This window comes from Doryrhamphus excisus, linkage group LG1 (genome assembly GCF_037039965.1).
Source record: "Doryrhamphus excisus strain RoL-2023G ecotype Guam linkage group LG1, RoL_Dexc_Guam_v1.1, whole genome shotgun sequence".
NCBI lineage: Eukaryota > Metazoa > Chordata > Actinopteri > Syngnathiformes > Syngnathidae > Doryrhamphus > Doryrhamphus excisus.
The window spans coordinates 28,431,428-28,458,984 of record NC_136357.1 but is presented as its reverse complement, the minus strand read 5'-3'; the positions used below and the strand labels follow the sequence as shown (position 1 = coordinate 28,458,984).

Sequence of the window (27,557 nt, the reverse complement as noted above, 5' to 3'; positions counted from 1 at the left end):
ATTTTTATATATTTATATTATATATATTAAAAAATAAAATATGATATATAAAAATATATGTATATAAATTAATATATATATATTTATATTATATTTTATATATATATGTATATATATTTTTTTTACAGTCGTCCCTCATTCATAGCGTCTAACTGGTTCAACACGCGACTGTGATAAATGAACATTATTGACGCCCTCCAGACATGAAATAATAAGCCTATAGTCACCTTTACACTATTATTATTATTGTTTACATCATATTTCAACGTTTATATAGCGCCAAGTCACAAAAACAGTTCTCTCACGGCACTTTCCACGGTCACAACTGAAGACAGAGAACCCACCGGAACCCCACATGAGCAAGCACTTGGCGACGGAGGCCTTGGACAAAAAAACCTTGGACAAAACCCAGACTCTATCGAATGTCTCGATATTGCACAAGTCTTATACTGCATGCCGCTAGCTGGCGAGCTAACACGCTAAAAACACACGCTCAAAAAAGTACCTGTGTATAATATGCCCAGGACAAATAAAAAATGAACTATTGGCCAGTAACGCACTTTGGACACCCCTGGTTTAAGTAAACAATATCAATTAAGGTTAATAATCGTAAAAAATAAGCCAGGACCTGATTGGTTGTGTCCCAAAAAAAAAATGAAAAGTCAATTTCTTTCATGTTGTCTGTGGCTCCCGGCGAGATTATCTTTGTTATGATATGAAAATAACAAAATATGTCCACATATTTCTGATGGCTTTGGCGAGACAGCCAGTCTTTCATGATTCACTGGGTCTCTCACTACAATGCGAGTCTTTAAAACCCTTTGACCCACGTGGCCGCCGGAGGTGAACAAAGTCATGTGACCTCCCTCCCACAGCATGTCAGACGCTGACGGTGACGTGGCGGGACGACGGCGAGCGGCGTTTAATGCGGGAGCGGCGAGGTCTGGATTGGTTTTGACAGCTACACAAGGGGCCCAGCAGCAGCCAAAGGTAGAGGATGACGCAGGCCCAGCACGATGACATCTTCACCCAGAAAGTGGACCAGCTCCCGTGGGTGAACGTGGTCTCCAGCACCGCCGACTCGTAACTGGACCATGACAAGACAGGTGGGATATTTTTGGACTTTTACGTTATGGTTTTCATGATTTGTAAAAAAAATCGAATACCAATATTAACTGATATCGCATTCTTATGCTGATATCAGGCCGATACCGATAAGATACGATTCTTGTAGTGGAATGAACACATCATTTTTATATCGGTTTTCATGATCTGTAAAAAAAAATCTGATACCAATATTAACTGATATCGCATTTTTATGCTGATATCAGGCCGATACCGATAAGATGCGATTCTTGTTGTGGAATGAACACATTATTTTTTTATATCGGTTTTCATGATCTGTAAAAAAAAATCTGATACCAATATTAACTGATATCGCATTTTTATGCTGATATCAGGCCGATACTGATAAGATGCGATTCTTGTAGGGAATGAACACATCATTTTTTAAAATTGGTTTTCATGATCTGGAAAAAATCTGATACCAACATTAACCGATATCGCATTTTTATGCTGATATCTGGCCGATACGGATAAGATACGATTCCTGTAGTGGATTGAACACATCATTTTTTAATATCGGTTTTCATGATCTGTAAAAAAATCTGTTACCAATATTAACCGATATCGCATTTTTATGCTGATATCAGGCCGATACCGATAAGATACGATTCTCATAGTGGAATGAACATATAGTTTTTTAATATCGGTTTTCATGATCTGTAAAAAAATCTGATACCAATATTAACCGATATCGCATTTTTATGCTGATATCAGGCCGATACCAATAAGATGCGATTCTTGTTGTGGAATGAACACATTATTTTTTTATATCGGTTTTCATGATCTGTAAAAAAAAATCTGATACCAATATTAACTGATATCGCATTTTTATGCTGATATCAGGCCGATACTGATAAGATGCGATTCTTGTAGTGGAATGAACACATCATTTTTTAAAATCGGTTTTCATGATCTGGAAAAAATCTGATACCAACATTAACCGATATCGCATTTTTATGCTGATATCTGGCCGATATGGATAAGATACGATTCCTGTAGTGGATTGAACACATCATTTTTTAATACCGGTTTTCATGATCAGGAAAAAAATCTGATTCCAATATTAACCAATATCGCATTTTTAGTATGTTGATATCAGGCCGATACAGTAAGATACGATTCCTGTAGTGGAATGAACACATCATTTTTTTTTTTTTATGCTGAATCGTATTGTATACGATAAAAATGTGATATTGGTTAATGTTGGTATCAGATTTTTTCCCGATCATGAAAACCGATATAAAAAAATTATGAGTTCATTCCACTACAATAATCTTATCGGTATCGGCCTGATATCAGCATAAAAATGCGATATCGGTTAATGTTGGTATCAGATTTTTTTTCCAGATCATGAAAACCGATATTAAAATATGATGTGTTCACTACAAGAATCGTATCTTATCGGTATCGCCCTGAATTGCATACCTTCACTGAAGATGTGACTCCTCCCAAAGACACGATGTGGCAGTGAGACACCACACGGTCACCACCTTCCTGTTTTGCCAGGAGTTATTTCTTGAACTCAATAATGTTTCTCAGGTCAATAAAAATAAACACTATTGAGTGAAATTGAATTGAAGAAAAAACTTGTGACATAACAGAAAAAATGGCGTCCACTGCGTCTTTGGGAACACCCACTTCGAGAAAGATAAAGTAGCCTTAAAACGGGACGGACGTTGACTAACCTGAACCAGTTGGTGAGGGTCATCATGACGTAAAGCGAGGCCAGGAAGAAGACAAAATGGAAGAAGAAGTAGCTGTAAGCGACTCTCTGGGTCTCGTTGTGGATCACCTTCTGACAGCCTTTGTTGTCGTCATCCACCGCAAACTCTTCCTCCGCTGGGAAACGGGTGATAGGAGGCCAACGGGACATGATGAGACGAGTCGCAAAGCAGAAATCATTTGTCAATCAAACTCAACCCCCACCCCCCCAAAAAAAAAATCACATTTGATTTCATGACTCAAATGCAGTCTTCTGGTTCACACCTGGAGTTATTTCATCGAGTTCCAGATGAAAAAATATACAAATTAATTTTACATTTGAAAAGGTTGTAACATCCAAAACAATACAACAGATCCAAGAGTAAGCCAAATGTCCATAAAAATGTCTATTTTGGACACCCCCACCCCTTCCTAACCGTCCTGCAAGCTTGCAAATGGGTGCCCTCTACTGTCCCATCGAGGGGGGGTCCACTGCTTGGCCTCAGCAGTGCTTTTATATGTACAATTTACTAGTTTAAAGAAATGCACAAAAGCAATCACTATTTATATTTTTACAAAATTTATATATTTATATATTACTAAATATTTATATTACTGACTTAATGAATAATGTGCTTTCTGCGAGTAAAATATTTGAATTATTATGAGTATATACTATTTATATTTTGAATAGTTACTTCTTAAAATATTTATTATAAATATTTAATAATAAATAAATAAATTATTATTGAATCATTAATAATGAATTGAATGAATTATTTTATTTAGTTACAGATATTTTACAATTTTATTTGTTTGTTTAAATATTTTTAACATGTTAATTGTTTTATTACATTAAATTATTAAGTCAATAATATATGTATTTTTATATTAAATATATATTATATTTAGATTTTACGTACTGAATATTATATTATTATATTATTATATTATTATATTATTATATTATTATATTATTATATTATTATATTATTATATTATTATATTATTATATTATTATATTATTATATTATTATATTATTATATTATTATATTATTATATTATTATATTATTATATTATTATTATTATACATGCCATGCTAGGAGAAAAATATTAAATATTTTTTAATAATAATAAAAATATTATGCAATTAATTTGTAAATAAATCATTATTAATAATAATTTTATTTGGTATGAATGTGAGTGTGAATGGTTGTTTGTCTATATGTGCCCTGTGATTGGCTGGCCACCAGTCCAAGGTGTACCCCGCCTCTCGCCTGTCCCGAAGACAGCTGGGATAGGCTCCAGCACCCCTCCCCCCAACCCTCATGAGGAAAAGCATTAGAAAATGAATGAATGAAGAATTAGGAAGAAGAGGAATAAATATAGGAACAAAAAAAATAATAACACTGCAAACCTTCATCCTCCTCAGGGCAGCAGAAACAGCAAGTGGCTTTCTGGAACTCATAGCGGTAAACTTTGATCATCCAAAATGGACCAAACACCTCCGCAAGGTAGGAGGCTTCATTGCTGAGGAAACACAAAGAAAATGTGCCTTGTTTTATTTTCTCATGCAAAATGCCATAATATATCATATATCATATAATATATACAATAATTGTAACGCCGTATGATATCATAGTAATGCTTTTAAGTGTTTCCTCACCATGCAAAAAGAACACAGCAGTACATGATTGCAGCTCCAATAATAGCCACGGCATTGCCCTCGTTTTGGATGCCATCTTGTCCCACGTTGGGGTAGCAGACAGTCATGTTCATGCCCTGGTACACGACTAGCAAAAGACACAAAAGGGAAATCATTTTCATTAACATCAAACATCACTTTTTTCTTTTTTGTCATGTGTCACGGCACAAACAATACAGGAATCCCTTAAAAAAATATCAAAGACAGCCCCTTCGGTTGCAGCCATTTTTGACCGATCTTTCAAGGTACCCAGATTATTGTATTCTATGCCTATATAAACATGGACCCTACCAAAAGAAAGATTAGACTCCAATCTTTCATCAGAAAAAATATGTTTGTTGCTACCTTTTTTTGTTCTTTAGTAACCAGCGTTAGAACATGGGTATGTTTCAGGAAAATATCAGCTCCCAACTAGAAACTTTTTAAGCATAACTTTTTTTTGCTTTGGTGGCAGCTCAAATATTTACACAACTATACCAACATAAACAACACAAAATAACAATTAATTTCCAATTATAATACATCAAACAATTTAGTGGAACTGGGCTGCACGGTGGTTGAGTGGTTAGCAAGCAGGCCTCGCAGCTAGGAGACCCGAGTTCAATTCCAGCCTCGGCTATCTCTGTGTGGAGTTTGCATGTTCTCCTGCGTGGGTTTTTCTCCGGGTACTCCGGTTTCCTCCCACATTCCAAAAACATGCTAGGTTAATTAGCGACTCCAAATTGTCCATAGGTATGAATGTGAGTGTGAATGGTTGTTTGTCTATATGTGCCCTGTGATTGGCTGGCTAATGTCTACTATATTGGCTGGTAGGAGAGTAACGGTGACTATAGGGGTGTTATTTTATGGCTACAGGTCTCTGATACAAGGTCGTAAACAGGTTTTTGTTTTTTATACTGTAATGATAAAAATATGGCTGCACGGTGAAGGAGTGGTTAGTGCGCAGGCCTCACAGCTAGGAGAACCCGAGTTCAATTCCACCCTCGGTCATCTCTGTGTGGACTTTGCGTGGGTTTTCTCCGGGTACTCCGGTTCCCTCCCACATTCCAAAAACATGCTAGGTTAATTAGCGACTCCAAATTGTCCATAGGTATGAATGTGAGTGTGAATGGTTGTTTGTCTATATGTGCCCTGTGATTGGCTGGCCACCAGTCCAGGGTGTACCCCCCCCTACAGTCGTCCCTCTACATTGGCTATGACGAACATTGCATGACATGAGATCGAGTGCCAAAAGGTTGTCCTCTCATTTAGTGTGGAAGTGGTCATTTCTTTGCTTCTTTGTCCCTCGACCTCACTTCATTTGAAATACGTTTTTGATCTTAGAATAAGTTATTTGGAGGCTAAGTACCACTGTACTGCAAATCCTATCGTATCGTGAGGTATACCCTGAGATTATCAACTGTAGAATAAACATGCCCCCTGCAGCCGAGTTCAATTCCACTCTCGGCCATCTCTGTGTGGAGTTTGCATGTTCTCCCCTTGTGGGTTTTCTACGGGTACTTCGGTTTCCTCCCACATTCCAAAAACATGCTAGGTTAATTAGCGACTCCAAATTGTCCATAGGTATGAATGTGAGTGTGAATGGTTGTTTGCCCCCCCCCCCCACACACACACAGTACATTTTCTTTTTAAAGGTGAATCAGTGGGACTTATTAGGAGTTTGTGAATGAGGTCCATTCATCTTAGAAACAGGAGACGAAGGTTCCACATGTGTGCATGCATGTCAGGTATTCATTCACGTGCCATCATCATAAACACATCGTGGTGACCCTATTATCAAAAACAAGCCCATATATGGTGATTGTGGTAAAAAAAAAAAAAAAAAAGGTGTTTTACAGGAAATTAATTTTCCGATTATATTGTCTTCTTTAGCCATGGGAACATTGGTGTTTTTATGTGTGTGTATGTGTGTGTTATGGTGAGGTCACAGAGCAGAATAAGCCCTGTGGGGACAGGCAGGTGAACAATGACCTGTGACAGTAACGCTTTGATCGACGTCCATACACACATACACACACAGAAGCATGTGAAGGTACACACACATCATTATTTTCCTGTGTGTTGGTTCACATTTTGTGTTGAAAATGTTGGCTTATGAGCTCCTGCTTTGCACATTTTTCCAACAAGTTCATACAGGACTCTCTCTATCTCACACACACACACACACACACACCTTGTAGACACCACAAGTATAGTAATCGAACGTAGAAATGACGACGCCGCTCCGACTGATGCCGATATAATGTACACCAATACAAGCCTTTTTTTTCTTAATTTTTGTGTTTCCATGTACTAATTTTTATACGCATCTAACAAACCTGCTATGGGCAAATTTCTTCCGGTGGATAACAATTACAAAAAAAAAAAAAAAACTTATTTAGCACTGAAAAGGAAGTCATTGTGTACACTTTTTAAAGTTGTGTATCTAGACCAGGGGTGTCCAAAGTGTTTTTATGGAAAAAGAAAGTTTTTTTTTTACTGGCCCACGGCACATAAATATAAATATAATTTCATAAATAATTTACAATTTATAAAAATTATTATTATTATATAAAAATAAAAATAAACTCCACACAGAGATGCCCAAGCGGAGAATCGAACCTACGTCTATCATGCTAACATTAGCAATTAACTATTTTCATGGGTAGGCGCATATGTAAACGCAGTCATGCTTGGTGTTAGCATGCTAATGTTAATGTGTTATCATTGCTAGCATTTAGCATAGTAGTATTTTTATCAATTTTCATAGGTAGACACTTGCATAAAGACTTCATCATTTATCATTATCATGCGTGTGTTAGCATCCTAACATCATTTTTATCAATTTTCATAGACATTTATATAAAGACTTAACGTTACCATGCTAGGTGTTAGCGTGGTAACGTTAATATGTAAACATTGTTAGCATGTTAACATTAGCATAGTAGCATTTTTAGCCATTTTCATAGGTGGACACTTCTATTAAGACTTAGCACTAGCATGCTCGGTGTTACCATGCTAACACCATTTTTATCAATTTTCATTGACATTTATATAAAGACTTAGCATTACCATGCCAGGTGTTAGCATGGTAACATTAACATGTTAACATTGCCAGCATGTTAACATTAGCATAGTAGCATTTTTAGCCATTTTCATAGGTAGACACGTATATAAAGACTTGGCACTATCATGCTAAGTGTTAGCATGGTAACATTAACATGTTAACATTGCCAGCATGTTAACATTAGCATCGTAGCATTTTTACACTTAGACAACTTAGCACTATCATGCTAGTTGTTAGCATGCCAACACCATTTTTTATCAATTGTCATTGACATTTAGTATATAAAGACTAGGTGTTAGCATGCTAGGTGTTAGCATTGCTAGCATGTTAACATTAGCATAGTAGCATTTTTAGCCATTTTCATAGGTAGACACATTAGCACAATCATGTATGGTGTTAGCTTGCTAACATTAGCAGGTTAGCTTTGCTAGCATGCTAACATTAGCACGATAGCATTTTTAGCCTTTTTTGTAGCTAAACAGATATCTAAACAGCGCTATTATGCTATGTGTGAGCTTGCTAAAATTAGCCCTGCTAGCATGCTAGCATGCGCAACCTAAATATGTAGATAAAATGAATGTAGGACTAATATTTATGGTGCAAACCGCAATATGGGGGCAAACTCGGCGGAGGTTACTTGGCAGAGGTCTGCGCACCCCCCCCCCCCCCCCCCGCCTCCCCAAGCATGATGTTTGGACACTGACAGTGAAGTTAAGGAGTAAAACTAAGACTAATGACAGCTTTTATACAACATGTAATGACTTTTACGCCTCTGTTATTATGTTGTCAATGGATTCAAGTGGAATGCCAAACAAACAGCCATCAGTCTAGCCGGCCCAGCTTGCGTGTCAGAGCACATCAGAGCACGCATTATCTGTGTGTGTCAAGCATGTGTGTGTGTGTGTGTGTGTGTGTGTGTGTGTACCTACGAGCATGCCATATTCTGACAAAGGGGCCTCCGACAAGGCGTCTCAGTCGCTTGCGCTGACCAAGAGCCACCAGGCGAGCCACTGCTTGAAAATGCAATCTGTGTGTGTGTGCAGATACTGTAGAGCAGGGGTCTCAGACACGCGGCCCGCGGGCCCGCAGGACACCAGTTTGAGGCCCCCGCCTTGACATGAAAGTTTAATGTTAGTGCGGCCCGCGCAAGTTTGATATGGATGCTGTATGGTATCATGTACCCAGAAAAAATTATTACGTTTGATTCATGTTCATGTTAAAGGTTAAATAACTGTTAATAGTTATCCTCCCTATCCGTGTGGAAGTGGTGAGTTTTTGGCTACAAATAAAGACGGAATATTAGGGGAATAAAGTCACAATATTAGAAAAAAAATATGAAGATCATTGAAGAAGAAAGTTGAAATATTTGGGAAAAAAAAATTTATGTGAAAAATATGATAGAATCAAAGTCACAATATTACAAAAAGATGAAGATTATGAAGATTATTGAAGAAGAAAGTTGAAATATTTGGAAGAAAAAAAATTATGTGAAAAATATTATAGAATAAAGACGGAATATTAGGGGAATAAAGTCCCAATATTACAAAAATATTATGACGATTATTGAAGAAGAAAGTTGAAGTATTTGGAAAAAATATTTTTATGTGAAAAATATTATAGAATCAAAGTCACAATATTATTGATGTATTGTATTGATCATTTGTTCGCAATTAATTTTGTTGATAAATAATCTAAATAATAATAAAAATTATTCTGCTTGCGTTTTATTGCGATTATTGAAGAAGAAAGTTGAAATATTTGGAAAAATATTTTTATGTGAAAAATATTATAGAATCAAAGTCACAATATTATTGATGTATTGTATTGATCATTTGTTCGCAATTAATTTTGTTGATAAATAATCTAAATAATAATAAAAATTATTCTGCTTGCGTTTTATTCTGATTATAATCACGAGCAAACAAATTCAAGGCAAAAATCACATTACGAGATTATGAAGATTATTGAAGAAGAAAGTTGAAATATTTGGAAAAAAATATTTTATTTAAAAAATATTATAGAATCAAAGTCACAATATTACAAAAAGATGAATTTTATGAAGATTATTGAAGAACAAAGTTGAAATATTTTAATTTTTTTTCTTTCTAATGTGAAAAATATTACAGGAATAAAGTCTTTGGGTGATTTTTTTTATTATTTTTTTGGTAGTTTTTGATTTTGTTTGGTTATTTTGCCAGTCCAGGGTGTATGTATTGATCATTTGTTCACAATTAATTTTGTTGATAAATAATCTAAATAATAATAAAAATGATTCTGCTTGCGTTTTATTCTGATTATAATCACATTATAAGCAAACAAATACAAGGCAAAAATCACAAAATCATTCAATGACCTTCAATACTGGTCCTTATGTACACACAATTTGCAGTACTATCCACCCCTACTATATATGACTAGTGTGCCCACTAGGGGGCCCCCCAACACTGACATCATTCACTACATAAGCCCAAAGCCAAGGACCCCTGCTCCCCAGCTAAAAAAAAAAAAATGTAAAGATGGACTCTCATCCTAATATCTTAATATCTCCATCCAGCGGCAGTTCATGACTTTATTATATTTGACGAACAAGAAATAATAAAAGGGGACCGGAAAGGGGGGACGTGTGTTAATGATTCTTAAGAGTTGAGCTCACCTTTCTCGGGGGGGCGACTGGACAGTGCGGAAAAAGTCAGGTACATAACATAACAGCTGATAATGGAGGCCTGGAGGAGCCCCGATCGAGGCTGCTCTGCAAAGACAAACAAGAGTCCACTCAGGATTCGTACATTTGAAACAACAATCGTTGAGTACGGAAACCGATCCCACTGTGCCAGGGGTCTCAAACATGCGGCCCAATCAGGGATGGTACCACCAGCGGTCCGATACCGGAAAAAAAATGTATACAGTAATCCCCCATTTATCGCTGTTGACAGGTTGCAGACCATTTTACAACAATTGTGCCTTGTTAGAGCCCTCTAGACATGAAATAACACCCCTATAGTCACCTTTACACCAATATTACCCAATATAGTAGGCATAATCAGATAAAGTAAGCCATTTAGGACAAATAAAACTCAACTGCAGGGGTCTAAACATGCGGCCCGCGGGCCAAATGTGGCCCGCAGGACACTAGTTTGAGGCCCCCGCCTTGATATGAAAGTGTTTCCTGTATGATTCCAATAACAATTTCTTCAGTAAAAACAGCTGATAAATAAATTAATTAATTAAATAAGAAAAAAAAATAAAAACTTCAACTATATTAGGAAAGCAGGAAGTGAACAAATGTAACAGTTACTGATTGTAAAAGTACCAGATGGAGGGTTAGGACTTAATAACCTTTGCTTCTTCCTACTCCTTTTGGACATGTGGAACTGGGAACTGATTATGTGATGCATTCAATTGGAATCTGATGCATGTTCAAATCAATCAGGGTTTTATTGCAAATGTTGACCAGAAATCGGAGAAGAACGTCAACATCAAGTGCTAGCATGTTAACATTAGCATTGTAGCATTTTTACACTTATATAAAGACTTAGCACTATCATGCTAGTTGTTAGCATGCTAACACCATTTTTATCAATTGTCATTGACATTTGGTATATAAAGACTTAGCATTACCATAGTAGGTGTTAGCATAGCTAGCATGTTAACATTAGCATAGTAGCATTTTTAGCCATTTTCATAGGTAGACACATGAGCACGATGATGCTTGGTGTTAGCTTGCTAACATTAGCAGGTTAGCTTTGCTAGCAAATGTTGACCAGAAATTGGAGAAGAACGTCAACATCAAGCTAGGAGGAGACAAATGGACATTTTTATTTATTTGACATTTATATAAAGACATAGCGTTACCATGCTAGGTGTTAGCATGGTAACATTAACATGTTAACATTGCCAGCATGTTAACATTAGCATAGTAGCATTTTTAGCCATTTTCATAGGTAGACACATGAGCACGATGATGCTTGGTGTTAGCTCGCTAACATTAGCAGGTTAGCTTTGCTAGCAAATGTTGACCAGAAATTGGAGAAAAACGTCAACATCAAGCTAGCAGGAGACAAATTGACATTTTTATTTATTTGACATTTATATAAAGACATAGCGTTACCATGCTAGGTGTTAGCATGGTAACATTAACATGTTAACATTGCCAGCATGTTAACATTAGCACAGTAGCATTTTTAGCCCTTTTCATAGGTAGACACTTACGTATATAAAGACTCGGCGCTATCATGCTAAGTGCTAGCATGTCAACATTAGCATTGTAGCATTTTTACACTTATATAAAGACTTAGCACTATCATGCTAGTTGTTAGCATGCTAACACCATTTTTATCAATTGTCATTGACATTTAGTATAGAAAGACTTAGCATTACCATAGTAGGTGTTAGCATTGCTAGCATGTTAACATTAGCATAGTAGCATTTTTAGCCATTTTCACAGGTAGACACATGAGCACGATGATGCTTGGTGTTAGCTCGCTAACATTAGCAGGTTAGCTTTGCTAGCAAATGTTGACCAGAAATTGGAGAAGAACGTCAACATCAAGCTAGCAGGAGACAAATTGCCATTTTTATTAACGTGTGAATTTACTCGTGAATTGGGCCTGACTTTGGACACACCTCGGATTGTTTTCAATTCCGAAAAGTCCAACATGTCGAGGCAAAGCATGCCGGCTGTGTTTTTACAGGCAGAACCGCACACAGTACTCGCCTACATCTAATTATTATTATCTGCGGCAGCCGCACTAGTGTCAGCTAAAATGTTATTTCACAGCGCAAAAAAACACGACGACGGACACTTTTTGGAGTGTTTTTGGGTAACTCACTCTGCTTGACGCAGGGCGTGACGGCAATGAAGGACATGAGGCTGCAGAGTCCCAGGTTGATCCACAGCAGGACTTTGTTGAAATGGCAGGCAATGGGGTGCGTGTAGTACTTGTACATGAAGGTGAAGGCCATGGTGGCGATGGTGTAGAAGAAAAGGGTGGCACACATCACGGCCAAGTACCAACGTTTGTTTTCCGCTGCTCCGGTTAGCCTGAAAAAAGCAGAAGCACGGATCGTTGATCGTTTACATACATGGTACTTTGTAAAAATATATATGTAAAAATATATATGTTTTTGGTGATTAAAGGGCCACATAGTGAAAAATTAAGTTAATCAGCATGTTCATATTATTAACTATTAGCTAAAAATGTCGTCCAATACTTCTCTACAAGAGAGGAGACATACGATCTTCAGTATGTGGAATCAAACTATGGAATGGATTGAGTAAGGAAATCAAACAATGCACACTATATCATGATATACATCGCTATATTGACGGTTACTATGGTACCCGTTATAGTATCATATGGTCATATCACCTCGTACTTCGGTGTGGGACAAAAAATAATAAAATATATATATATATATATATATATTTAAAAAAAACTTAAACTATATTAGGAAAGCAGGAAGTGAACAAATGTAACAGTTACTGATTGTAAAAGTACCAGATGGAGGGGTAGGATTTAATGTTTTATGTCATTGTACGGTCATATCACCTCATACTTCGGTACGTGACAAAAAATAAATAAAATAAAAAAAACAAAAAATGTAACTATATTAGGAAAGCAGGAGGTGAACAAATGTAAATGTATGGTCATACGTCATATATCACCTCATACTTCGGTACGTGACAAAAAAAATCAAAAAATAAATAAATAAAATTAAAAAAAAAAATTTAAACTATATTAGGAAAGCAGGAGGTGAACAAATGTAACAGTTACTGATTGTAAAAGTACCAGATGGAGGGGTAGGATTTAATGTTTTATGTCATTGTATGGTCATATCACTTGATACTTCGGTACGTGACAAAAAAATAAAATAAAAAACAAAAATTTAAACTATATTAGGAAAGCAGGAAGTGAACAAATGTAACAGTTACTGATTGTAAAAGTACCAGATGGAGGGGTAGGATTTAATGTTTTATGTCATTGTATGGTCATATCGCCTCATACTTCGGTACGTGACAAAAAATAAATAAAATAAAAAAACAAAAAATTTAACTATATTAGGAAAGCAGGAGGTGAACAAATGTAAATGTATGGTCATACATCATATATCACCTCATACTTCGGTACGTGACAAAAAAAATCAAAAAATAAATAAATAAAATTTTTAAAAAAAACAAAAAATTAAACTATATTAGGAAAGCAGGAGGTGAACAAATGTAGCAGTTACTGATTGTAAAAGTACCAGATGGAAGGGTAGGATTTAACGTTTTATGTCATTGTATGGTCATATCACTTCATACTTCGGTACGTGACAAAAAAATAAAAAAAAAAAAAAAAATTTTAACTATATTAGGAAAGCAGGAAGTGAACAAATGTAACAGTTACTGATTGTAAAAGTACCAGATGGAGGGGTAGGATTTAATGTTTTATGTCATTGTACGGTCATATCGCCTCATACTTCGGTACGTGACAAAAAATAAATAAAATAAAAAAAACTAAAAATGTAACTATATTAGGAAAACAGGAGGTGAACAAATGTAAATGTATGGTCATACATCATATATCACCTCATACTTCGGTACGTGACAAAAAAAAATCAAAAAATAAATAAATAAAATTTAAAAAAAAAAATTAAACTATATTAGGAAAGCAGGAGGTGAACAAATGTAACAGTTACTGATTGTAAAAGTACCAGATGGAGGGGTAGGATTTAATGTTTTATGTCATTGCACGGTCATATCACCTCATACTTCGGTACGTGACAAAAAAATAAAATAAAAAACTAAAATTTTAACTATATTAGGAAAGCAGGAAGTGAACAAATGTAACAGTTAGTGATTGTAAAAGTACCAGATGGAGGGGTCGGATTTAATGTTTTATGTCATTGTATGGTCATATCACCTCATACTTACGGTACTTACAGTACGTGACGTAAATTAAAAAATTAAATAATAAAAAAAAAAAGTAACTATATTAGGAAAAAGCAGGAAGTGGCCGTGTGGTCTTTAATATTTGTCCATTAATAAATAAATTAATTAAAAAAATTAAACTATATTAGGAAAGCAGGAAGTGAACAAATGTAACAGTTACTGATTGTAAAATATTTTAATAAGCTTTGCTTCTTCCTACTCCTTTTGGACATGTGGAACTGGGAACTGATTATGTGATGCGTTCAATTGTAATCTGATGCATGTTCAAATCAAATTATACCTTGACCATTAACATACCGCATATAAGTGTCCCTCAGTGGAAAAAGTTTGGACACCCCTGATCTGGGGTTCTACAAAGATGAGTGGGCCAGAAGTGGCCTAAACCTATACAGGGCCATGTAGGGTTTGGATTGTTTTTCAAAACCGACGCTCACCAGTTTTTGTTCCAGGTGTGTGCAAAAGCCGTGATGAGGATGAGTTGGATGAGGATGAAGGCAAATCCTCCCACCACACCAACGTAATGCCAAGCTGAAAAGGCCAGAATATGAATCAGGATTTTTTTTTCTTAATGAGCCGAGTACAACTATGCAGATTGTGATTGGTAAAGTTCTTACCGTGCAGGAATGATTCTGTGGGGATGAAGAAGGCAGCAGCACACATCCCGAGCAGCGTGATCAGTTTTAGGAACCAGAAACTGAGTGATAAGATGGGGACAAAAAAAAAGAAAATCTCTAACACCTAATTTGATGCATCAGATTACAATTGAATGCATCCCATAATCAGTTCCCAGTTCCACATGTCCAAAAAGAGTAGGAAGAAGCAGAGCTTATTATATCCTACCCCTCCATAATTTTTATTTTTATTTTTATTTTTATTTTTATTTTTATTTTTATTTTTATTTTTATTTTTATTTTTATTTTTATTTTTATTTTTATTTTTATTTTTATTTTTATTTTTATTTTTATTTTTATTTTTATTTTTATTTTTATTTTTATTTTTATTTTCATTTTTATTTTTATTTTTCCATAGGTATGAATGTGAGTGTGAATGGTTGTTTGTCTATATGTGCCCTGTGATTGGCTGGCGACCAGTCCAGGGTGCACCCTGCCTCTTGCCTAAAGACAGCTGGGATAGGCTCCAGCACCCCCGCGACCCTCACGAGGAAAAGCGGTAGAAAATGAATTTTAATTTTTAATTTTTAATTTTTAATTTTTAATTTTTAATTTTTAATTTTTAATTTTTAATTTTTAATTTTTAATTTTTAATTTTTAATTTTTAATTTTTAATTTTTAATTTTTAATTTTTGATTTTTAATTTTTAATTTTTAATTTTTAATTTTTATTGAATATTAACTATATCAGCAAGTTTAAGTATGTGTGATTTTAGAATATGTTATATAGTACAGTAGAGTTAACCACATTCGCAATAATATATACCATCGTCCCTTAGAGCCCCAGAGACTTGAAATAACACCCCTATATCACCTTTACCTCCGAAAATTTATTGTTTATCTCACATTGTCCAATTCTTATGCTGCAGGGACTCGAGACAGCCTAACCAGATAGCCTCAAATTTCCATCCGTCCATATTCTATACCGCTTATCCTCATCAGGGTCGCAGGGGTATGCTGGAGCCTATCCCAGCTGACTTCAGGCGAGAGGCGGGGTACAACCTGGTTAGCCCTGAATTTATTTATTCTAAACTTAAGAAGTAAGAAATTTACCACTTCCACACTACACGGGGTTTGGATTTTTTGCCACTTTATTATGTTGGACATGCCATGGCTGACTTTATGCAGCGTTAAGGTAAAGTATAATAAGGTAATGGATATTTTGTGTTATTATTGACTAACCGGAACAACATAGACCGTAGTCTACCACAAAACAGCAATCAATTTATTATGAATAAATTATTTCTGAATATAATAATAATTAATTAATAATTAATTAATTAGGGAAGGATACAATATCGTTTAGATAGTTGAGCTGTCACAAAGTAAAAAATATTTGCGTCAAAGTTATGCTTGAAATGCATCTTTTCACAAAAAAGCTATTTTTCTCGCTTTTTTTAGTTGGCAACTGATATTTTCCTGAAACTGATTCATATTCTACTGCTGGTTACTAAAGAATGGAAAATGGTGTTGGTCTAATCTTCATGTTTTTACACAGCCATATTGTCTTTGGAAAAATGGCTGGGATTGAATCGCTAACGTCAACGAATCATTCACGATGTCTAATTAAAGATGGCGCAGCCTGACCGTCTTTATTCCCGGTCATCAAGGTCCCGTCAGGGCTCTGGGTCATTTCCACTTAAAGCTCAAGAAATCTATCACGGCCCAGTTAAGACTACTCCTCAGAACGGATTTAAACCAGAGACGGCCTGCAATCCAGCATGTCAAAACCTAATCCCAAGCGCGTCACAGCTCTAATCCACCGCGCAGGACAACAAAGTCCTTAAAATAGAACCCACGGCAGGTCAGGTGAGGAGTTAGGAGAAACACTTTCCTCTTATAGGCTGTGGCGAGGAATTTCAAGGTGTGGGACTTTGCACGGTTAATCAAGTCTCGGGACGGGATTTTGATATCCAGGAGCTGTCTTCTTGTTAGACTTATTTATTTTAGAAATTATTTTTATTTTTATTTTTATTTTTATTTTTATTTTTATTTTTATTTTTATTTTTATTTTTATTTTTATTTTTATTTTTATTTTTATTTTTATTTTTATTTTTATTTTTATTTTTATTTTTATTTTTATTTTTATTTTTATTTTTATTTTTATTTTTATTTTTTAATTTTTATTGAATATTAACTATATCAGCAAGTTTAAGTATGTGTGATTTTACAGTAGAGCCAACCACATTGGCAATAATATATACCGTCGTCCCTTAGAGCCCCAGAGACTTGAAATAACACCCCTATATCACCTTTACCTCAGAAAATGTATTGTTTGGCAGGTCAGGTGAGGAGTTAGGAGAAACACATTCCTCTTATAGGCTGTGGCGAGGAATTTAAAGGTGTGGGACTTTGCACGGTTAATCAAGTCTCGGGACGGGATTTTGATATCCAGGAGCTGTCTTCTTGTTAGACTTATTTATTTTAGAAATAACTTTATTACGATAATTCCAAATAACAAATCCCATCAGTATACATATACTCTAAATAAATGCCTTCTTAATAATACAAAAACATAATATACAAATAATAAATAAAAATGGAACACAAATGGTGTGGGCAATTTGGGAGTCGGTTGTCACTGATAAGAGTCGTTCAAAAGAGACAACTCGTTCACGCATTGACGTCAAGTCCAGGTCAAATAGTACATCAGGTCAGTGCACAAAGAAGTAGGTCAGATTGTTGATTAGGTGAATGCTTTATTATTCATATTACTATTATTATATGTTAGTTTTTAAAACATTAATAATGATACTTTTCTAAGAAATTGTTAATAAATATTTTTAAACATATATTGCAAATAAAAAGCTGATAATTAAATGGTTATTTAAATTTAAATTAAGGAGATTGTAATGGAATTGCAGTTTAATGGATTGTTAATAGAATTATAATAGCAACAATAATTTTATAATAAATAAAAAAACTTAAAAAACATACATGCATTTTAAAAAAGTTATATATTATGACATGAATGATTTTTTTTAATTAAGAAGATTGTAATGGGATTACAGTTTAACAGATTGTTAATAGAATTTTAAAAGCAACAATAATTTTAAAATAAAAAAAAAACTATACATGCATTTTAAAAAAAGTTATATATTGTGACATAAATGGTTGTTGAAATTAAGAAAATTGTAATTGAATTACAGTTGAATGGATTGAGTTATAATTGTTAATAGAATTATAATAGCAATAATAATTTATAATAAATAAAAAAATCTAAAAAAAACATACATGCATTTAAAAAAAATTATACATTGTGACATAAGTGTTTTTAAATTAAGAAGATTGTAATTTAATTAGATTTTAATGGATCTACTTATAATTGTTAATAGAATTATAATAGCAATAATTTATAATAAATAAAAATATTTAAAAAAAACATGTGCATTTAAAAAAAGTTATATATTGTGACATAAATGGTTGTTTAAATTTAAAATAATTTTTAAAAATTTGTCCAAGGAGACTGTAAAATGTCTGTATTCAGATGGCTTTAAATTGCATAAATGAGCAACAATTTTACATTTTTTTAATTTTTAAATGCTGCATTTTTATTTGATTGAAAAAATAAATGTTTGTGAATTATATACAGGCATATACAAATACAAAATACAATTTAAACTGGAGAAAAAATAATGATAATTCAGCAGTACTGACCCATTGTGTATGAGCGCTCTGAAGTCCTGACTGGACTTGACGTCTATGAGGAAGATGGCCATCATCAGGTAGAAGCAGGAAGTACCAAAGCAGACTCGGTAGACCGCCGAGTAGCCCACGAGCATCTCGCAGTGACCTCCGCCATGTGCCTGATCACACATCACGTTGAAGAAAGGCACCTGACCACAAACACAATGTTTACATCAGACTCTACAGTGGAACCCGCTCATGTTTCAGATCAACATTTGCAATAAAAGTGGTTCGTTCAAAATGGGATTCGCCTGTCCCGCATATAAAGATCTCTATTAAAACGTCTACTTGTATATACTGTAGACCAGGGGTCTCAAACACGCGGCCTGCGGGCCAAATGTGGCACGCAGGACACTAGTTTGAGGCCCCCGCCTTGATATGAAAGTTTAATGAAAGTTTGATACGGATGCTGTATGGTATCATGTACCCAGAAAAAATTATTACGTTTGATTAATGTTCATGTTAAAGGTTAAATAACTGTTAATAGTTATCCTCCCTATCCGTGTGGAAGTGGTAGGTTTTTGGCGATTTAAGTTTAAAGGAAATAACTCGGAGGCTACCGTTTAGGTGGCTAGCTCTCTAGTTTGCGAGTTAGCATGTGTCTCAAGACCATGCAGTTGCGCAATATGTTGTAAATAAAAAGAGGGCTCTAATAATGCTTTGTTTATTTTAATCTGAAAAAAATCATTTGTCTACCCACCAACTATATGTGGTTTCTTAAGTTTGTATTATTTGCAGTTTTATTATTATTATTATTATTATATTTATTTATTACTGATTGATTGATTTTCTTTATTCTTGATTTGTTTATTTATTTTTCATCTTATTTTATGTAGAAAAATAAAAATTAAGATATTTGAGAACAGTGGAATGTTTTATCAGAACTTTTATTGTAGAAAATTGGAACCAAATTATTTTTATTTTTATTTTTATTTTTATTTTTATTTTTATTTTTATTTTTATTTTTATTTTTATTTTTATTTTTATTTTTATTTTTATTTTTATTTTTATTTTTATTTTTATTTTTATTTTTATTTTTATTTTTATTTTTATTTTTATTTTTATTTTTATTTTTATTTTTATTTTTATTAGATGACATTTTTAGCTAATTGGTTATTTTTAGCCTTATGCATTATTTTAGCTGTTTGAAGATGAACTATATCAGCAAGTTGAAGTATTTGTGATTTTAGAAATATACTTTGTCTATACTATACTATACTATACTTGTACTCTGGAGCGACTTATAGTCCGTAAAAATACAGTAAATGGAACATTGTAATGGTCTTTTTATGGAGATTTTTGGGGCATTCTCGTCAATATGTGCATTGTTAGCTTCCTCGTTGTGGCTGTTTTTCCCTCTTTGGAACGCACAAGAAAGATGGACGTTGCGACGTTTTTCCTTCAAATCCGAACCGAGTAAACTTTAAGATGACCGATGTCGTCTTTCGTACGCATGCCGATCAACACGGCTCACTCGTGCTACTCACGTTTTCCCTGACCAGCTCGGAGACGGTGCGTGACAGCATGAGGCAGGACACGGCGCAGCTCACGATGTGGAAGAGGGTGTACATGACTCGCGTGCTGGTGGACGATTTGACGGGCGGGCAGAAGGCACAGCAGAGCGAGCAGGGAGCCGGTCCGCAGCAGCAGCATATCTTGGTAGGAGAGAACAAAACGGGGGAGTAATACGTGTAGTATTGTAGTAGTATGTAGTGTACAAGTCATACATGCTCTAAGGTGGGAAAGGTGGTCACTATAATAACAGATAATGAAACCGCCATCTTGTCTTTAGTTTTTTACGCTGTATGCCTTTCCTGGCACACTCATTTATCCGGGATTGGCCCCGGCACTGGTGGCCGGGAATGGAACCCGCGCCAAGTACACAAAAGGAAGCAGCTTCCATTACACTGACCACCGCTGTGCATTGGGAAAAATCCAGGCACTTTTTTTATCATTTATTTTCAAATGATTCAGCATCTGGGTCTGGGTGGGACTGGGCCGCATCAGGTTTTCCAAAAAAAAAACAAAAAAAAAAACGCATTTATTAAAAATAAAAAAAAATTAAAAAACTTCACTTTGGTTCCAATTTTCTACAATAAAAGCTCTGATAAAATATTCCACTGTTCTCAAATATCTTAATTTTTATTTTTCTGCACAAAATAAGATGAAAAATAAATAAACAAATCAAGAATAAAGAAAATCAATCAGTAATAAATAAATATAATAATAATAATAAAAAGCAAATAATAAAAACTTAAGAAACCACATATAGTTGGTGAGTAGACAAATTATTTTTTTTCATATTAAAATGAACAAAGCATTATTAGAGCCCTGTAGACATGACAAAACACGACTATAGTCACATTTATACATTTATTTACAACATATTGCGCAACTGCGGGGTCTTGAGACACATGCTAACTCGCAAACTCGAGAGCTAGCCACCTAAACGGTAGCCTTCAAGTTATTTCCTTTCAACTTAAATAGCTAAAAAAAAAAACTTACCACTTCCACACGGATAGGGAGGATAACTATTAACAGTTATTTAACCTTTAACATGAACATGAATCAAACGTAATGATTTTTTCTGGGTACATGATACCATACAGCATCCATATCAAACATTAAACTTTCATATCAAGGCGGGGGCCTCAAACTGGTGTCCTGCGGGCCACATTTGGCCCGCGGGCCGCGTTTTCGAGACCCCTGTATTAGCCCATATTTCCAAACACAATAAGTAAGATATGGTAGAACCAGAGAGCAATAAAGAGTGTGGAGTGATTTCTGATTTCTGAGAATAAATTTTTCTTAGTTCAATATTGAAATATTTCCGTCCAACTTATGTTGTATATTTTTGTAATATGAGGTTTCCAGCTCATATTTTCATTTATTGTGATGCCCGGAAATTAATTTTCGTTCACCCTTTCAATGTCTACATCGTCTATTTGTATTTGCTGGTGCGTGTCATTTCTGCTGTTAGCAAATAGCATGATTTTAGTTTTATTTAAGTTCAAGGACAATCTATTATCATCATTATCATTATTTTTAGTGTGACCTTTTCTTCTCTGACATTTCTAATGATTTTGTTTGTACTCTCTTCGGAACAAAAAGCAGTGGTATCTTCCGCAAATAATACCGCAAATACTACCAGAAATAATACCAGCTTACCAGGAGATATCATTAAAAATGTACCCACCCGTGACCATACAAGCGAGGCATAAGTCCAATACGGGATGATGGCGTACCGAGTACAACCCAACCCCAAGCTCTTACCTGGTAGGCCACCATGTTGAGGAAGTAGTTATAAACACCACGACGGTTCATCCCCTGGTTGGCGGCCATTGTCCCCGTGGACTGTTTCTGTTCAGCCACTACAACTCCACATTTGGCCATGAATTTTTTTTTTCCCCAGCCTCGAATGAAGTCTCAGAATGCCTCCAAAAAGATGGCAACCGTTACATCCTTTAAAAGACGCCACCCGTTGAAGCGGGCCCCCGGGAAAACGAAATTAAAAAAAAAAAAAAGCAATCGCATGCCGCTCACTTGATGCGGCAACTTGCGTTTACGCTCTTCTTATGCTGGATTAGCGATGCAGCTACAATCCCTGCGATTGAAAAAAAACTCCCTTAGTGCACCCTCACTGGGAAAGAAGTCCTGGTTTTTTTTTTTTGTTTTTTTTTTCTCCTCCCACATCCAACATGTCTCTGTTGCCAGAAAAGAGAGAGAGAGAGAGATGGTGGCGAATGCCCGGTGCCCTCCCCCCATCCTTTCACCCCGTTCTACCCGGGCAGATTAGGCAGAGTCTGCGAGGGGAGGGTTGTGACGAGAGGAGGCCGAACGGGACCATGTGTCATTCCCATCTGTCCCTCATTTCCCATCCCCCCCCCCCACACCCTCCCACCACCACCAGGGTCCACCTCCCCCCCCTTCCCGCCGATGCACAAACACACAACAAGTGGCTTGGGAATACGTCACCTTTTGTCCAAATAAAAATCACAAAAAAAACGTACAACAAGCGATCACATGACAGTCGTCCCTCGTTTAGCGTGGTTAATTCATTCAATCATACGACCTCTTCAGTCCTGGACTGATCTTTCAAGTTACACATATTATGTTCTACTATATTATGTTCTTTAGTAATCAGTAGTAGAACATAGCTAAGTTTCAGGAAAAACTGCTTTTTCATTCATTTTCTACCGCCAGAGGTGGAATCGAACCCGGGTCTCCTAGCTGTGAAGTCTGCACGCTAACCACTCGACACCGTGCAGCCCATGATGGGAATAATAGTTTTTTTTTCCCAAACTCATATTGGTACTTGTTTGTATATTTATTAATATTCATACATTCATTTTCTACCACTTATCCTCACGAGGGTCGCAGGGGGGTGCTGGAGCCTATCCCAGCTGTCTTCGGGACAGGCGAGAGGCGGGGTACACCCCGGACTGGTGGCCAGCCAATCACAGGGCACATATAGACAAACAACCATTCACACTCATATTCATACCTATGGACAATTTGGAGTCGCTAATTAACCTAGCATGTTTTTGGAATGTGGGAGGAAACCGGAGTACCCAGAGAAACATGCAAACTCCACACAGAGATGGCCGAGGGTGGAATTGAACTCGAGGCTCAACCGCAATAAGCGAATTTCCGTGAATAAGAACTCATGATTATTAATAAACGGAATATACCAGTTCACCTGTACCAGTACTAACACCTTTATAATCCTTGTTTACACTCCATTGCGCAACTGCATGGGCTCACTGCAGGGTCACTGCTAGCATAGCAAGCTACCGTGCTAACTAGTTGGCTTCTCCAATGTATTTATTCTATTCCTAATGCCAAAACATTACCACTTCCACACAGAACGGGAGGAGAACTATGTGCGTTGGATATGCTAGAGCTGACTCATCATAGCATTACTGTTAGCTAGTGGACAGAATACTACGTGTAAGCCAAATCGCTAAGAAAATCAGGGAAATTATGATTTTCCATAATACTTTCCACCCAAAATAAATTTTGTGAGGGGGGGGGGGTATCTGACTCCTGCTGAATTTTTTTTTTTAATGGAAACTTAAAATGTGACGGACTTGTCTGAATAGTATAGTCAGTATATTGTGTGACCACCATTTTGCATCCAAAACATGCTATGGATTATGCATTGTTTGAGGAAAATGGGGGTTTTGGGACCCCCCCTGGAGTTAGGGCAAAGGTAATACTACAACTTTTTTCTCACATATATATATATATATATATATATATATATATATATATATATATATATATATATATATATATATATATATATATATATATACTCCAAATCTCCGATTATTTTTTTTCAATGTGGCCTTCTTAACACTCCGTCGTAATTATGTACTTAAAAAGCCAAAGCCCAAAACAGGCCGTCTGCGTGAAAGTAATCAAACCTTCAGCCTTTAAGGGGATTCTAATCAGCTCAAACAGTGTGAAAATAAGTCGGGGCCACTGGATGCGCATGAAAAGATTGTGCCGGCCGCCCGTTTCAAAGCGCTGAGTGCAAGGAGAGAGAGTCAGATTAGATTTGGGTTAGTGTTCCGGGGGGGGGGGGGGGGGCGTGTTTGGGGATAATCCTATCCTTGTTTCAGCCCTCCTTTCGGCGAGGATGACCTTCAGAGAAGCCTCAAAGAACCACGGGCTCAGCCGCGTTGCTTTACTAGTTTGAGGCCCCCCCGCCTTGATATGAAAGTTTAATGTTTGATACGGATGCTGTATGGTATCATGTACCCAGAAAAAATTATTATCATGTTAAAGGTTAAATAACTGTTAATAGTTATCCTCACTATCCGTGTGGAAGTGGTAAGTTTTTGGCTATTTAAGTTGAAAGGAAATAACTTGGAGGCTATTGTTTAGGTCGCTAGCTCTCTAGTTTGCGAGTTAGCATGTGTCTCAAGACCCTGCAGTTGCGCAATATGTTGTAAATAAAAAGTATAAATGTGACTATAGTCGTGTTTTGTCATGTTTACAGGGCTCTAATAATGCTTTGTTCATTTTAATATGAAAAAAATCATTTGTCTACCCACCAACTATATGTGGTTTATTACGTTTTTATTATTTGCCGTTTAATTATTATTATATTTATTTATTTATTACTGATTGATTGATTTTCTTTATTCTCGATTTGTTTTTTTTTATTTGTTTCATCTTAGTTTGTGCAGAAAAATATTAAGATATTTGAGAACATTTTCAACATATTTTGAAAAGCGCTATGCAAATAAAATTTATTATTATTATTATTATTATTATTACTATTGGTTTTTATGATCAGGGAAAAAAATTAGATATCAAACGATATTAATTATAATTATTGGTACTGATAATTATTGCACATCCCTAATAATATTTTTTTAATAAATAATAATAAAAAAATTCCCCACATAATATTTCTGCTTAATTCTTTTGAAAATCACATTTTTTTTTTAATTTTGTGATTTTTTTTGTTTTTTTAATCTTGTTTTTTGTATTTTTTGAATGTGCCAATGGCCCTTAAAAACCACAAATGGCACTCAGACCACACTGTGGGCACCCAAGCTTTTTTTTTTATTTATTGAGAACAGCACGACCATCTCAAGCCCATGCGCACAGTTCCCCAACACAAAGTTACCCAGCATGCCTTGAGGGTTATAGACGCTAGCATTGTTTTGTATGTGTATTGGCGCGTAAGTGTTCATTTCTGTATTCATATAGTCCGTGTAGTGTAGTTTCATTTTGTGTTCTGTGTGTTACATTTGGTTGCACCGTGAGTGAGGTCAGGATTTGTGTTGTGTGACGAAGCTCAAGTCAATGAATGCCTCGTGTGTACAATGTGTTGAATATGTACTGTAATATAAATGTACCCAATACTAGTCACTTCATATTGTGTGATTTCCCTCCACCGTGAGTGGCTGTAAAGTAGTACTTTGACAAACACGTGTTGCTCATGGGCCAGCATTCCTGGGGGCCCCTTTTCACTGTCAGATAATTGCTTGTGGGAGAGGAGGAAGTGCCAGCGAGGACAAACAAAAACCAAATTAGAGGCTTCGGTCAATGTGTTCAATCTATGCTTTCAATAGGCTTGTGCGATAATTACTGGATGGCGTCCAAGATGGGACAATTCTAACCGCCATCATTCATCAGAGTACTACTACTACTACTACTATTAAAATACTATAACTCTGGCAATCTTTACAGGTTTTGGTACTGGATCTGGAGAGTGGTAAACGGGTCATTTATTTACAGGTTATTTATACCTGAAAGTGGTTAGTGTGCAGGCCACACACCTAGGAGACCCGAGTTCGAGCCCACTCTCGGGCCTCGGTGCACGTGTGGGTTTTCTCCAGGGACTCCTCCCACATTCCAAAAACATCAATGTTAGGTTCATTGGTTAATTTTTTTTCTCTTAATATTTTGTTTTCATTCTTGTTACATCATTTAGCAAAAATGACAACTTTATTTGACTTTTTGTTGTAAAATTACAATATTTTTCTCTTAATATTTTGACTTTATTTGTGTTACATAATTTTCCAAAAATGACAACTTTATTTGACTTTTTTTTTGTAAAATTACAATATTTTTCTCTTAATATTTTGACTTTATTTGTGTGACATAATTTTCCAAAAATTAGAACTTTATTTGTTCTTTATTTGGCTTTTTTTTTTCTTCAATTTTATTTTTTTTTTCATATTTTGACTTTTTTTCTGGTTAGAAAATGTTCCAAAAATTACAAATTTATTGGACCTTTATTTGGCTTTTTCTTGTTGAGTTAAATTTTCTTTTTCTTAATATTTTGACTTCATTCTTGTTACACGATTTTCCAAAAATTACAACTTTATTTCTTTTTTATTTGACTTTTTTTTCTTAAGTTACAAAATGTTTTTTTTTTCTAATATTTTTACTTTATTTGTGTTACATAATAATTTTCCAAAAATTTTTTGGAAATTTTTTTTTTCCCAAAAATACAACTTTATTCATTATTCAAAAAATGTTTCTTTTAATATTTGGAATTCATTAATTTAAATAATTTTCTAAAAATTACACCTAATATATGTCTTTATTTGTGTTACATAATTTTCCAAAAATTAAAACTTTATTTTAATTATTTTACTTTTATTTGTTAAATTCCATTTTCCATTTTTTTTCTGTTAATATTTTGACTTCATTACTGTTACATAATTTTTCAAAAATGACAACTTTATTCAATCTTTATTGGACTTTTTATAGTTAAATTAATTTTTTCTCTCTTAATATTTTGACTTTATTCTTGTTACATAATTTTCCAAAAAATCCAACTTTTTCTTGTTGAATTAAAATGTTTTTCTTTTAATATTTTGACTTTATAAATGACATGTGATTTTCTCCTTGTGCTGCTTTTGGGTGTCGCTGTAGGATGAGCACCAAGCAGTTCTTACCTGGGCTCGCATAAAACGTCCCGACATCTCGCCGCTGAGACTTGAAGTAAAAAAAAAAAAAAAACAACTTAAAAATCCTCAAATTGCCATCCGTCAATCATAGAGAAGTATGAAAGGGTTAGCATGATGAAAGCAACGTTGGACCGGCCACGGCGCCATCCTTCCACTTTTACTCAACCGAGACAATCGTTTCCTTGAGGACCCAACTCAGCCTACCAAGATCACCGATGTGATTTCCGCTCCTCCCGAGAAGCCGTTTTCTTT

The 27,557-nt window shown here is 35.2% G+C and overlaps 1 protein-coding gene across 2 annotated transcripts; it reads right to left on the bottom strand.

Annotated features, from left to right (window-relative positions):
* serinc4 (serine incorporator 4) lies at window positions 1-27,557 on the bottom strand. Of its 2 annotated transcripts, none has more exons than XM_058078532.2 (11): window positions 27,294-27,557; window positions 20,355-20,522; window positions 18,838-19,016; window positions 15,125-15,204; window positions 14,945-15,038; window positions 12,409-12,620; window positions 10,233-10,328; window positions 4,495-4,621; window positions 4,246-4,358; window positions 2,811-2,964; window positions 1-1,087 (listed from the first exon to the last, which is right to left on the bottom strand). In XM_058078532.2, exons 1-11 carry the CDS (start codon window positions 27,318-27,320, stop codon window positions 880-882), a joined length of 1,458 nt encoding a protein of 485 aa, XP_057934515.1. In that variant the 5' UTR covers window positions 27,321-27,557; the 3' UTR covers window positions 1-879. The 2 variants fall into 2 exon arrangements, with proteins under 2 accessions (XP_057934515.1, XP_057934514.2); XM_058078531.2 differs by lacking the exon at window positions 27,294-27,557 and adding an exon at window positions 22,141-22,741.